Source organism: Nicotiana attenuata, chromosome 6, assembly GCF_001879085.1.
Source record: "Nicotiana attenuata strain UT chromosome 6, NIATTr2, whole genome shotgun sequence".
Lineage (NCBI taxonomy): Eukaryota > Viridiplantae > Streptophyta > Magnoliopsida > Solanales > Solanaceae > Nicotiana > Nicotiana attenuata.
In genome coordinates, this window is record NC_031994.1 from 69,825,856 (window position 1) to 69,841,091 (window position 15,236).

General features: G+C 41.1%; 1 protein-coding gene across 1 annotated transcript; it reads left to right on the forward strand.

Annotated features, from left to right (window-relative positions):
- Window positions 745-15,083, forward strand: LOC109227954 (heparan-alpha-glucosaminide N-acetyltransferase-like). The gene is made up of 11 exons (XM_019393143.1): window positions 745-777; window positions 843-899; window positions 1,040-1,146; window positions 1,901-2,033; window positions 2,341-2,457; window positions 2,561-2,652; window positions 3,005-3,071; window positions 3,174-3,252; window positions 3,347-3,438; window positions 13,809-13,952; window positions 14,601-15,083. The coding sequence occupies exons 1-11, from the start codon at window positions 745-747 to the stop codon at window positions 14,739-14,741; spliced, it is 1,062 nt and encodes a 353-aa protein (XP_019248688.1). The 3' UTR covers window positions 14,742-15,083.

The window sequence follows — 15,236 nt, forward strand, 5'->3', positions numbered from 1 at the left end:
GATCTGAACTATCATAGTAAGGCTCCACATCACCTCCTAATTTGTCTCTCATATTTTTTTGGGTTGATCTATGTTCTCATAACCTTCATCAACTCCAACTTCACCTAAAAATCCATCAGGTTTTTCCTTCCTAAGTTTTCTCCTATTCTTTTGTCTATATTTCTTCAGATCTTCTTTAACAACCCTCAACTCTTCATGGACATCACTTCCGTAATCAAATGATCTCTCAGATTCATCACCAGATGCCATTTCTTCTTCTTCTCCAGTAGGTCCTACCTGTTGAGGATCAACAGCAATGTCCTCTACATCATCAGCAACAGCAGATTCTTCTTCCTCTGAAGAGGAAGTCCAATCTATGGGTGAACCCTCTTCTTGAGTGGTATTCAAAGGAGTAGGTAACCCTAGATTTGGATTTGCAGCAGTAGTATTTAAAGGAGGACCACATGGAACAAAAGATTCCCTATTGTCTTGTTGTGTGCTAGAAGATGCATTAAAAGGCTCACCCACGTGGCTTATTTGGCTACCCTCTATAGCATTCACCTCCTCAAATTGTGAGTCAGAAGAGACAAAAATGTCTATTGTGTCCCCATCGTTTAATAACATAGCAAGGTCCATTAAATCCCTATTTTTTGTTAATTCAACCAAATTGGTTTTTCTTTGATTTTGATGCTAAATTCGTTGTTAAAGGTGTTAATTTGGCGATTTGATAGCACAAATAAGTCCATATGATGTCTTTGGGTTAGTATGCATGTTCGGTTTGGAGCCCCGAGGGCTCAGGTTAGTTTAGGATGGGTTTTGGGATGTTTTTAAACTTAGAAAAGTTGCAGGTTTTGCTGTCTCAGGTGCACAGAGGTTTTGTTCTTCGCATTCGCGTGGTTCCNTATCTGACAATGGCTTGTGTTCCTTAATTGATTTTTTTCTTTACTCGTATAATCCCAGGCTGTCTTCTACGCCCTTAGGTAGATTAAAACCTTTATTGTTATCTGTATTTCAAGTTCCTTTATATCCGAGCATTACTCTATGTGCTTTTCTGCTGTAGAGAATTTCTATTGGTTATCTATTTGCTTCAATTCTGGAAATTTGGCTTGCCAATGATTATCCTGTTGATTCAGCAAAGGCATTCGTCAGGAGATACTTCTTTCAAGCGTAAGTATACCTCTTGAGATTATGGATCATGTGCTGCTTGGTTCGTTCATGGTTTATTTTAATATTTTTTGTTGGTGATGCACATGGTTGAATTGTTTGTTTTTCTTAATCAGTGTCTTCCTTGGTCGAGAATATCACACGTGTCTGTTCAAGATTTTTGTAGTGCTCAAAATTTTGTAGTTGCAGCAGAATATTTATCCATACGTTTGTGGATGAACTAGTACTCTTGAGAATCTGTAAATGATATCACTTGTTCTTGCGGGAAAAGATCTATGATACTCCAAGGACTTCATGAAGTGCACAACAACACTATAGTGATTCAAATGGCTATCCATCAGTTATAGGGAAATACTGCTGGTTGGCATTTGTTATCTTCCTATGTTCATTTTACTTTTTAGTTCTTATATAGCAATCCTTTGACCAGATCAGTCAAATCAAAATCTCCTTTCTTTAGTTTTGCCTGTTTAGCTTTTCAGTGGATATTTTTTCCTGAGACATACATGGTCCAGTACATGATGACCTTTAGCTTTTTGCTTGTCCAGATATATGGGTCCACGCAATAGTAAAATTTTTCATAGTAGCTATAAGGAATAATGAGATCCCAAATCTGATTAATTACACCTTTATGCCAATTAAAAAATTGTAAATTTATGAAGAAGATTAAACTAGCCACAAAGTTTTCTGTACATGATAATGCCACTTATTTTGAGAAGCTTTTCCTTCTTTTTCTGCTAATATACTTCTCAATATGCAGGGTGGCTGGAACCTTAATTGGTTTATCTTACCTTATTTTGCTGTATGGCCTCTATGTTCCAGATTGGTTCTTTGAAATATCAAGTCTTAACATGGAATCACCAGTTTCAGGATATGAATTGAGTACTCAAACTGTAAGAATCTTTCTGAACTGCTCCAAGATTTTACTGTTCTCTGGTATAATCTTCTGGTGGCTATTAAACACCATTCTTTTTGTGCACCAGACATCTGTTAAGTTTTGTCACTCTACATGCCTTATGTTAAGTTTCCTAGAAATCTGAGTCTTCACTTAGTTATTAATTGGCTTATTTTGGGAGGTCTGTGCCCTTGGTTTGAGAGAGAGAGAGAGAGAGAGAGAGAGAGAGAGAGAGAGAGAGAGAGAGAGAGAGAGAGAGAGAGACTCTTGTTCTTACTTTAGGTCCTGATATCTATGTTTAACAGGTTAACTGTGGAGTGAGGGGCAGTCTTGATCCTCCTTGCAATGTGGTTGGTCTGATTGATAGGCTTCTTCTTGGTGAAAAACACCTTTATCAACGTCCTGTCTACAGAAGAACCAAGGTTCTTTATGACCTTAATTGTCTGCAAACTCTGATTTGGTGGATTTGAACTTTACATTTCTGTTCTCATCATCTGGCTCGTGCTGATAATTTTCTGTCGGCAGGAATGCAGCGTCAACTCTCCTGATTATGGACCTCTACCATCAAATGCACCTGGATGGTGCCTTGCTCCATTTGACCCTGAAGGAATGTTAAGGTAAATATGCTCTTTTCCCTGTGCACACTTCTCCAGCAGATTGCGTCCAGCTTAATTTTGTTAGCTAGAGCCTAGGTACACAATCGAAACAGCTTTTTTTTGACGCGATTTGCTTTTTTGAGATATTAATTCATAAAGGCCGATTGATAAATCTCTGCACTTGTTAGATGTGTAAAGTAGCATATTCTTTTGCTGTACCATTTGTTTTACGTATGTTTGGAGGCTCCTTTTTCTTTTTCATGTAAATCAAATTAAATATGAGCCACATTGTCAGCTAGCACATTCTGTTCCTTTGCTTTACTTTAATTGCTTCCAGCTCATGTCCTTTTCTTTTCTTATTGAAACTATTCAGTTCTTTGATGGCCGCCATTACATGCCTTGTGGGCTTGCATTTCGGCCACATTCTTGTGCATGTTAAAGTAAGAAAGAGATGATACTCTTTTGAAACATTTGCTAACTATAGAATTGCTTGTTGTATTTTGTTGCATCCTCTCTCTCATATAAATACATCTTTGCTGTAGGGTCACATGCAGAGGGTAATCTTTTGGTCCGTATTTTCTGTCTTTCTAACAATTGTAGGATATGTGTTGGAGCTTGCAGGTATGCTGTTTAATGGGTGATGGTGGGTTGAATTTTATTTTCAAGACATGTTTGCTTTATAGCTGATGCTTACAGCACATTTTTTATGTTCCAGGTGTTCCTCTTTCTAAACCTCTTTACACATTGAGCTATATGTTCATCACGGCTGGAGTATCCGGTTTGCTCTTAGTAGTTCTTTATTACCTTGTGAGTCTGACTAGATTTTCCGGTTATCTTCTCTATTTATGAAATTAATCCTTTTGTGATATTAATTTTCCGAAAAATGATATGTACCAAAAGTGAGAAATTCTCTTGCATTGTGATATTGATTAAAGAAAGTACCAGCTTGATACTTTATTTAATAAAATCTTTACCTTTTAAAAAAAAAAGAGTTTGATGATATTAACATACTGTTTCAGATGCTCTACTTAATGAAAAAGCGCCTGGTAGGTTAATAAATGGAATTAAATTGAAGTTCACAACATGAGAGTACCTTTATTAATACAACAACAATAAACCCGGTGAATTCCCACAACTCACAAGTGGAGTCTAGGGAGGGTAGAGTGTACACGGACCGTACCCTTACCCTCGGAGGGCAGAGAGGTTGTTTCTGAATAGACCCTCGGCTAAAGAAAAGATGAAAAAGAAGCCGTGGAAACAAGCAGTAACAACAACAAGATATTAAGAAAACGAAGCGAGAGATTGCAATCGAACAGTAGGTAGTAATAGCAATATAAGAATAAAAAGAAACCATACTAACACTAATACTACCGGTATGGGAAAGAAAATGGAAAACGCTCGATTACCTACTAACCTTCTACCCTGATTCTCGACCTCCACATCCTCCTATCAAGGGTCATGTCCTCGATAAGCTTAAGATGCGTTATTTCCTGCCTAATCACCTCTCCCAGTACTTCATTGGCCTACCTCTTGCTCTCCTTATACTCCCCCCCCCCCCCCAAGGTCAACCTTTCACATCTCCTAACTGAGGCATCTACGCTTCTCCTCGTCACATGCCCGAACGATCTCAGCCTCGCCTCCTGCATGTTATCCTCCACGGGGTCCACTCCCACCTTTTCCCTTTTCCTGATTAACTTCATTCCTAATCTTATCTAACCTGGTATGCCCGCACATCCATCTCAACATCTTCATCTCAGCTACTTTAATCTTCTGGACATGAGAGTTCTTGACTGGCCAACACTTTGCCCCATACAACATAGTCGGTATAACCACCATTTTATAGAACTTACCTTTAAGTTTTAGTGGTACATTCTTTTTTGATAATGTCACGACCCCGGTTCGCCGTCCGTGAACCATCGTGACGGCACCTAGTCTCTACGACTAGGTAAGCCTAAATTGCGGAAAAGAAACCAAAAATTTGCGGAAGTAAAACAATTTAAAACAGGAATAAGAAATAACCAGTGTGTAAATGTGCCGCTCGGCAAACACCATATTTAACGCTCAAAACCAACACATAAATCCAAGACCAGGAAACCCATGAATCACAAGCTAAGAAGTACTACACAGCTCTAACTCCAGAATGTCTAACAAGAACTGAAAAATACAAAAGGGCTAGTACTAAACAGCAAGAATAGAAAGAGACTACTCGGTCTGCGGACGCGGCAGATATACCTTGAAGTCTCTACAGAAGCGCCTCGCCTCAAGGATGATAAGACTGAGCGAAAGTACCTGGAGCTGCACATGAAAAACATGCGCAGAATGGGCATGAGTACACCACAGCGGTACTCAGTAAGTGCCAAGCCTAACTTCGGTTGGGTAGTGACGAGGAAGGTCAGGGCCCTACTGAGGTTAAACGAAATATAAGGGTTAATAGTGTGAAATAAACAGTGTAAATAAGTAACACAAGATATAAAGGACAGCAACGACTATCACAGAGGCAAGTAAAACACAGTAAGAGAATACAGCTCAGCTCCAAGATAACAATCGGGGATCTCCCAGGATACCGTCCTGTATTCCCCAAATATAATACCATATCCAGTGGATCTCCTGAGTGCAGTCCCGTAGTCCAACTCATAAATGTGCAGGGGAATCTCCTGGAATGCAATTCCGTAGTCCCAAAGTAAACATACAGGGGAGCTCTCGGGATACCGTCCCGTAGTCCCAAAGTAAACATAGAGGGGAGCTCCCGCGATACTGTCCCGTAGTCCCAAAGTAAAAGTGCAGGGGGATCTCCCAGAATACCGTTCCGTAGTCCCAAAGTAAACATGCAGCAACAACAAGAATTCAATCCAATCAATTTCATATCAAAGTGAAGCAGGTAATCCTAGCCTAGCATGGTTTTGGGATATAGATGTTCTAATATAGTGTTGTGACTTTACAGGAGTCAGGCTTGTATGCAGATGAAAATGGCCTCTTTTTCATGGAGACCTCTGCCAAAACTGCTGTGAATGTCAATGATATTTTCTATGAAATAGGTATCTTGCATTGCTTTTCTCATTTTCCTTTTGTTGCTCTTTTTGTTTTTCATTTATTTCTGATGGTATACCGAGAGCAGGCAATATAATTATGCATCCATGTTTTTGAATCTTAATGGTATAAGTCAAATGTAGTTTTACCTTCACTAGTTGTCATCTTGTGCTTATCCTGTTATATCTGTTTTTTTCCTACGGATGTTGCATTCTGTTTACTTATATTATTTTGGCATTACCGCATTGACAACATTTAATCATTATAAAATCTAAAAGCCATAAGATAGGCTTATTATTGAACCTGCACCCAAAGGGTTGAAGTGCTGCCCAAGTGACTCGAGCCAGAGCACTCAGATCTCGCTACATCTAGCTTTAAAGCTTAAACACACTTATTCGCTTGAGCCTCAGTTTACCCATACCATAGTTTTCAACTCATCCTCTAGTGCCTCGGTGCTTAGTTTGTCACTTTCTAAGATTCAACTTGTTTGAAAGTATTGTCCTTCCCTTCATGTCGTTTGGTGTGAAGAGAGGAAAATAATTCACATTTTCCTTCTATTTTCCGTTACTTTTCAGTTGGAAAAGCTTGAAGAAATAACTTTTTCCGTTTGACCATTTTCGCAACAAACATTTTTATGAGATCTTACAGAATTCTATCGTGGGAATTTACCTGTGTTATGATAAAAAAGAGCTATAGTTTATGGGATTTTCCGGTGGAATTTTGGAAGTGTGTGAGGAGAGCAGGTTTGGAGTGGTTGACTGGATTGTTTAATGTTATTTTTAAGGCGAAGAGGATGTCGGATGAGTGGAGGTGGAGTACGGTGGTTCCATTGTATAAGAACAAAGGTGATATCCAGAGTTGTAACAATTATAGGGGTATCAAATTACCGAGTCATACCATGAAAGTGTGGGAGAGGGTGGTTGAAGGAGCGTGTGGATGACAGTGTCTGTATCCCACAACCAGTTCGGGTTCATGCCGGGTCGTTCTACTACAGAAGCTATACACCTTGTTAGGTGGAACTGTACAGAGAGAGGAAGAAGGANGGAAAACAGTTAATAGGGGATCGGGGCGTTAATTCTTAAGACGATCGGCCGGGTCGTCACATCCTCCTACACTTAAACATTCGTTCGTCCTCGAACGAGCATAGAGACATACCTGAAGTGAAGCTGCTCATGGCGCAAACTGCTGAGCGACGCGCTAGAGTTCAAAACGACCGGTTGGGTCGTTACATTCTCTCCCACTTAAACATAGGTTCGTCCTCGAACGTGCTAAGAACTGTGTTGGAGTTGTCCGAAATCACTGTTTAACACCTCGCGCACCTACCCGTGCTACCACAACTCAGCTGGGTACCCTAGCTCGATCAATCTGAAGATATCCTTTTCCACTTAAGCAAATAAGCCTTAGAGCCCAATTCCTACATCCAGAATTCTCTGCCAGGCCTGTCCCAACATACGCTCACCGTATCAATAACTATCCGCAGCGCCAAAACATGACTGCATACCTTAGCTGAATTCACACCTTGCACCACTTTACTCACAGGACCACAATAACATTCTCTGATCAAATTAGTCGAAATCCCACGAATCTGATGCTCCCATTGCACCTCATGACCTACATAGGTCTTGCTCTAACTCTTACCATACCGCCAAGACGGAAGAGGTGTGTAGAAATTCATACCCAACTGCCGAATCAACAAATCATTGGATCTATACTCCTGATAAGAACCATCACCTCATTCTGAACCAAATAATGGTCTTAGCTCCTTAATATACTTCTCATAATCAGATTGCACTGATCCTAAATCCAATGATCTCGTCTCACCCAGTACGAACCGCTCAAGCAATAAGCCACCCCGGACATGATCAAAAGTCTCATATGATGCCACAATGTGCCAATAGGCTATGAACTCGAACGTGACAAATGGAAAACGAACTCTAGAAGGAACTACTCAACTCACGCACTAATATGAACTTTCGTTAGAGAATAGGAAGTAAGGCTTACAAAAGAAATAGCATATAGAAAACTGTACTCAATATCACACTGTTGCGGCGTGCAACCCGATCCAAATAACATACCCATGGCGGCGTGCCACCCGATCCACATATAGAATTCACATAAGGAGATATACATCGAGCTAAACTGCTCATTATAACAAAATTCCGAATATCGGTCACAAGCACGCTAAGTGCATAATACCATCCCTGGGGAGACATATAGTGCCATAGGCTACAAAACTCAAACACAACTGAGGTGCGATATACGATCTGAATCTCGAGAGCCATCCTGCTCATATAACATCATCTCTAAGCGGAACCTCAACACATACGAAATTCATCAAGCCGTCTCACAACTCATACGGCGCAATATATCATTTCATGAAATAGCTGACGACGAAATAGTACCCCGACTACTTGTCCAAAGGAGCGCATTGCTGAAATAAACACATCTGGCCTGATATAGAGCCCATATTCACATTTAGATCCATCCACGGACCTCAAGCTGATTCTGATCACACTGAACTAGGCTAATAACTTTTCGAAGGTCCATAATAACCCCCTTTTTCTCATAACACACGAGAACTATCATCATAACCGGGGCAATCCTCCACGGTCCACAAGCCGAGTGCCCTCCAAGCATAAATTCTCAAATGAATGATATCACCACCGTCTTCATACTTGGTTTAAATCTTCAATCAATCAAGTGACTACATGCCACACTTATACAATCTTCCTGTGGGGCACGCTCCCACGACCTTCCATAACAGACAACAAATATGCGTATCCATACCACCAGCCGCACTAACACTGAGAAAGCGTTCAAGAATCCATAACCAGGAGGCAAGGCCTTTTTCACAAAACACCGATCTCAGGTGACGCTGAAGACGATACCCACTTACTTTAAACATCGAAACTTCTTTACTGCTCATTCGAGCTCGCGACATCCTTGTCAACACCGAACTGCAACCTTGATCCTCACTTCAAATTCCATACCACACACTGCACCAACATGCCAATATACGATAGAACACGATTTTTCATCATAACTCTGTAACCACTAATAGATTAACACTTCATCATATAAAACTTTTCACTTAACTCACTTCAGGAGAATCATAGCAACACACAGGTGATTTTTTTTTTTTATAACCGTAGAATATGCAAATCTCTAAGTAGTGGTCTAAGCCATCATAGCCCTTCCGGGATCCGCCTACACATGACAGGCCATAACAATGGAATACTTCTGAATAACATCAATTACGGCGGTCGACAAACCTCACACGTGTCGTCACAAATCACTTGCATAACTTGATCACGTTAAAGGAAAAGATCACTACCACCAATATGCCAATTCAACTATGGCTAACCAATCTATCTCCTCCCAAATTAATTCTTGATTGCCTTAGAAATAATAATAATTCCATTCAACACATAACACACTCCATCCGCACTCATCCCGAGTGACCTTGAATCACGAGACCATGCTGTCTCAAGTCCCACGAACCATTTCATACCTCCCAAATGCTACACTGCGAGTCAAAAATCATAGAACATTATGTGCCTCTTCTCATAAGCTGCTACAAAGCTTGATTCTTAACCGTAGGCTCGAAATCATTAGGCACCACGCTTTGCCCCTTTGAATCCACTAGGACCGTTGTTGAAAGCCACCCGCTCTGACTTGGCCCCGAATATAATCAACTCCATGAATTTTCTAGCACATGAATACCCTCTCGACGAAGCACCCGGCAGAATCACTTCCCTTGAAACCCGCCTCTATACAGGCATAAATCCTGAATCCAAGCTCACTCTCTAGCTGCACAAGTCCATTCACCCCTCGTGGACATCAATTAAATGTGCGGCAAAATCCTTCCAATTCAAAGTTACGTTGTATCCTCCTTCATTTCAAGTAGCTCCTTTCCGTTATATCGAATCTCCTGCCGTATAATAGCCCAATACTTCAATTTAAATGCGTAGCCCCCAATCATCAATCACTAAAATTCCCAAGTCGTTCCAAACTCTTCCTTAAGGTGCGTAGTCATCCTAGTACAAAGCCCATATGCAAATCCGCCACTCTCCCACTTTGGCGGAACTTACCCCTCTAATCGACCACTCGACTTTTGCTTCTTATCCCTGGCCTTCTAGAAATTTTAACCACCGCTTGACACTCCCCACATGTCTTTCCTCATCCTTTGCTGATCAGTTGTTGCCTTAATGAAATCTATCTTCGTAGCACTTGAACCCAACAATTTGCTGCTAACTTTAAACCTTTTCCGGAGATCATCTTTCTCGAGCCGTCGACATTAGAAACACCGATTCAATCCTGAACCACCGCACCCCGCGATATCCAACGGTCTTTTCTCCAATATTATTTCACAACATCCTACCCCAAGGGCAAATTGCAGAAGACCATAACACCGGTGAACTTAACACATACAATCGAGGACGACGACACTACATCGCAGATAAAAATTCCACCATGCTCGAATTTACCAAGTCTCGTTACTCCATCACCCCAAATCTGGACATTCATAGGCCAATTGTTTTTCCTTCGCCGGAAGTGAAATAGCATATCTCTGAATCGTGCACTGAGTAGATTTCCTTTCAACTCATTCACCGCCCCAACACGTAGGCAAGTCTCCTACCATCAAGTCAATACTGTGCGATAACCAATCGCGAGCATCATAACAACCTGTGCATAGCCTCCAAGCTCTTAGGAGCACAACTATCGAGCCGAAACGATAGTAAAATCCTTCCGCAAGGCGACGACAATAGCTCACCCAACTATACCGGGAGAAACATCCCGCACTACATCTGTAGTAACATTACAATTCTTCAATTCTCGATTTATAACAAGCGGTTCGCGTCGCGTAAGATTGAGTAGGAAGGAAACAAGGGCATAAGCCTCAAGGAATCAAGTCGCACGATGAGGAAATCAAGAAGTGGAATTTTCCTAACAGTTACATAGCCTCTCGTAGATAAGTACAGACGTCTCCGTACCGATCAGCGAGACTCTAATAAACCGGCTTGTGATCCATGACTCCTATGAACCTAGAGCTCTGATACCAACTTGTCACGACCCCGGTTCGCCCTCTGTGAACCATCGTGACGGCACCTAGTCTCTATGACTAGGTAAGCCTAAATTGCGGAAAAGAAACCAAAAATTTGCGGAAGTAAAACAATTTAAAACAGGAATAAGAAATAACCAGTGTGTAAATGTGCCGCTCGGCAAACACCATATTTAACGCTCAAAACCAACACATAAATCCAAGACCCGGAAACCCATGAATCACAAGCTAAGAAGTACTACACAACTCTAACTCCAGAATGTCTAACAAGAACTGAAAAATACAGAAGGGCTAGTACTAAACAGCAAGAATATAAAGAGACTCCTCGGTCTGCGAACGCGGCACATATACCTTGAAGTCTCTACAGAAGCGCCTCGCCTCAAGGATGATAAGATTGAGCGAAAGTACCTGGAGCTGCACATGAAAAACATGCGCAGAAGGGGCATGAGTACACCACAGCGGTACTCAGTAAGTGCCAAGCCTAACCTCGGTTGGGTAGTGACGAGGAAGGTCAGGGCCCTACTGAGGTTAAACGAAATATAAGGGTTAACAGTGTGAAATAAACAATGTAAATAAGTAACACAAGATATAAAGACATCAACGACTATCACAGAGGCAAGTAAAACACAGTAAGAGAATACAGCTCAGCTCCAAGATAACAACCGGGGATCTCCCAGGATACCGTCCTGTAGTCCCCAAATATAAATACCATATCCAGTAGATCTCCCGGGTGCAGTCCCGTAGTCCAACTCATAAATGTGCAGGGGGATCTCCCGGAATGCAATTCCGTAGTCCCAAAGTAAAAGTGCAGGGGATCTCCCGGAATACCGTTCCGTAGTCCCAAAGTAAACATGCAGCAACAACAAGAATTCAATCCAATCAATTTCATATCAAAGTGAAGCAGGTAATCCTAGCCTAGCATGGTGCACGTAATACAATTAAGGCAGTTAAGGCAAATTGAGCAATTTAGACAAGTAGACATGCTTCTCTAGGCTACAGCAGGTTTAATTTCCAAACAGTGTAAGTAAGAAAAAGGAAGAACACAATTTAAGGCTATTTTTAATGAAAAATCGGATTTCCAACAATTAGCACAAGTACGTGCTCGTCGCCTCACGTACGAGGCATTTCAATTACCACAATATCAATCCTAAGGGGAAAAGATCCCCACACAAGGTTAGACAAGCCACTTACCTCGAACCGACTCAAAATCAACCCGATACCACGTCTTTGCCACGAGTACTCGACTCCAAATGGCCCAAATTTATTCAATTCAATTGCATATCGTAAATAACACTTCAAGTAACTGATTCTATAATTAAATTCTAAGCTAATACGCGAAATTAGGTAAAATGACCAAAACGCCCCTCAGGCCCACGTCTCGGAATCGGGTGAAATTCACATTTTCGGAATCCTCATACTCTCACGAGTCTATGCATAACAAGAACACAAAAATCGGAGTTCAATTAACCCCTCAAATTCTCATTTAAAGTCTCTTAAATCCCAAACCCTAATTCTTCAATTGTTGGTCTAAATTCCATGATTTACTAGGTAGATTTCACATTAGAAACGAGTTTTAAGACCAAGAATCTTACCTCCAAGCGTTTCTCCTCGAATCCTTCTTCTATCCCCGTCAAAGAGCTCCAAAAACGATTAGAGATGTGGAAATAAACCCCCAAATCGCGGAACCTCTTTTAAAATAATGCCCAGCAGTTTCCGCATCTGCGGTCCCGCTTCTGCGGAAAATATACCGCATCTGCGGTTTCTGAAGAGATGGCCAAAATTTCGCTTCTGCGGCCACTTAGCCGCTTCTGCGGCGCCGCACCTGCAGAACCCAAACCGCAGGTGCGGTTATGACAGCACCAGCAGCTGAAGCTGCAACTTAAACTCCAAATTTTCCTCCGTCAACCATCCGAGTTCACCCCGAGGCCCCCCTGGACCTCAACCAAAGGCACCAACAAGTCACAAAACACTACCCAAACTTGTACCAATCCTTAACACACCTAAAACAACATCGAAACCTCGAATTAACCATGGATTTAAGCCTAAGAACTCCAAAATTTCTCAAAATGCGCTTTCGATCAAAAAGTCTATCAAACCTCGTCCGAATGACCTGAAATTTTGCACACACGTCCCAAATGACTTAACGGAACTACAGCAACTCTCTGAATTCCATTCCGACCCTCTGATAAAAAACTATCGAACCGGAAACTTCAAAATTCGACCTTTCGACATTTCAAGCCTAAATTAGCTACAGACCTCCAAAACACAATCCGACCACGCCCCTAAACCCGAAATCACCTAACGGAGCTAACGAAATGCTCGGATTTCCATTCCGAGGCCGTCTTCACACTGTTTCGACTACGGTCAACTTTCCAACACTTAAGCTCTTATTTGGGAACTAAGTGTCCCAAAACTCTCCGCAACTCAAAACCGAACGTCCCGGCAATTCAAAATAGCAGAAATAAACCTGGGGAAAACAGTTAATAGGGGATCGGGGCGTTAATTCTTAAGACGACCGGCCGGGTCGTCACAGATAATGTTAAAAATAACAAAGTTTTAGTGGTACATTCCTATCACACAAGACGCCGGATGCGAGCCTCCATTTCATCCACCTTGCTCCAATATGATGTGTGACATCCTCATCCATCTCCCCATTATTAATGTAAATGTATATTTGGTCATGATGCATTACAATCTTCGCTAAAGCAATGCTTGATCTGCAATCTGCGCTTCCAAATTCAATTAGATGGCTTTCTGGATGATTCCAAGACGGTGTACCAAATAATGACATTTAGATTGTGCAGAAGACTGTTATCCTGATAACTCTATGTATCTTTCAAATCATCTAGTGATTGCATTCCTGGCACTGACTTATTGGTTTTGAAGAGAAACATCTTTATTTTGACGTAGAAACCTTCTACTCCTCATAGAGTATTTGTATTGCAAGTTGGTTGGCTCCATTACAATGCTTTCTTGTAAACTACTAAATAGGAAAGGTATTCCCTTAATCTTTTATATCATTAGAGGAAAAGGATAATATTGCTGATCCAGGGCATGGAATTCGATTTGCGTTCTCTATATGGTGCAGGTTGATGTCAAATGTTTCAGGAAGCCATTTATACTATTTCAGTGGATGGGAATGAATGCTCTCATCCTCTATGCTTTGGCTGCTTGTGACCTCTTTCCCGCAGCCCTACAAGGTTTCTATTGGTATTCACCTGAAAACAACTTGGTAATCATCTTCTTTCCAACAAATGTCCGTTCCTCTAGTAAACTTATCTCCTGAGAAGCTATTTCTGATGTGTTCCACGAAACTTCTTTCGGCAAGCAGTGTTTGCGGAAGATCAATGATCAACTAGAGCACCCCAAAGATATTTCTGTTTTTGTGTCCTAATGGATAAATTAGTAGTATGAATTTGGATGATTCTCAGTAAAATGGTTTTGGACTCTGGTGGAAGGGGGTGGGGTGGGGGGTTTCATTTGAAATTGGGACCTCTTGACCAGTTAAACTAGGCTGACTACCCTTCAAGCACTCTGCACCTGTCCTCTCTCTCTCTATCTATTACGGCTTTTCTTCAGCCATCATGCTGCATAGTGATATTTTATGGCGTCATGCACATAATAGCTTTCATACTAGTATATTCCCCTCAAGTCGCTATACGTTCAATTTTTTCTTGTTAACAATATTCTATCCATCTTTTGTGTAAGAAGCATCAAATTAAATAGCATCCTTTTCTAGCAACTCTGCTGCTTCCTTTAGGTTTCCAAGTTTGTTTACTGCATACTCTTTAGGTGCTTTTGGAGACGTACAGATAGTATCTATATCAAAATGATGCTTCTCTTTAATGAAATCTAAAGTTCCAAATTAATTGGAATATAGGTTGACATCACAGAAAGGTTCCTTCAAGCAGTATTTCATTCAAAGAAGTGGGGTACTCTGGTATTTGTGATGCTTGAGATACTGTTTTGGGGCTTGGTTGCTGGATTCCTTCATGCAAAAAAGGTTTATGTAAAGCTATGAAGTTGCTGACGGAAATGCTTTTTGCACTGAGTGGGTGCCGCGCTCTCTTGATCATGCCCAAATGTTTCAAAAGCATGCATTCAGTGAGTTCTTCTGCAGCAAATCCAGAAGATAACTCAGATTCTCATAGCATTATACTTTACTGTCCTCATGGCATGTATATAGCTGTGGATAATTTATTACTGTAGAATGGTAGATTATGAACAGTTTCCAGCTTTCTCCTCGTGTAGTTATGCCATTACAATGTGCTTCTGGAAGATATGTATTTACTATTTAGTCCTGTCACAAGATGACATCACGTTGTAAATTACAATATCTAGCTCTCTTTGTTCTTCTCTTCTATTTCCCTACTCCTAGCTGGTCCTGATATGGAATGAAGTTAAAGCTATAGCATCAATTTGATGATAATATATTCAAGGAACTTATTCATAGAAAACCTAGACTCTTCGCAGGAATAACTGGCAGTAGGGACAAATGTTGTTGGTGGTGTTTGTT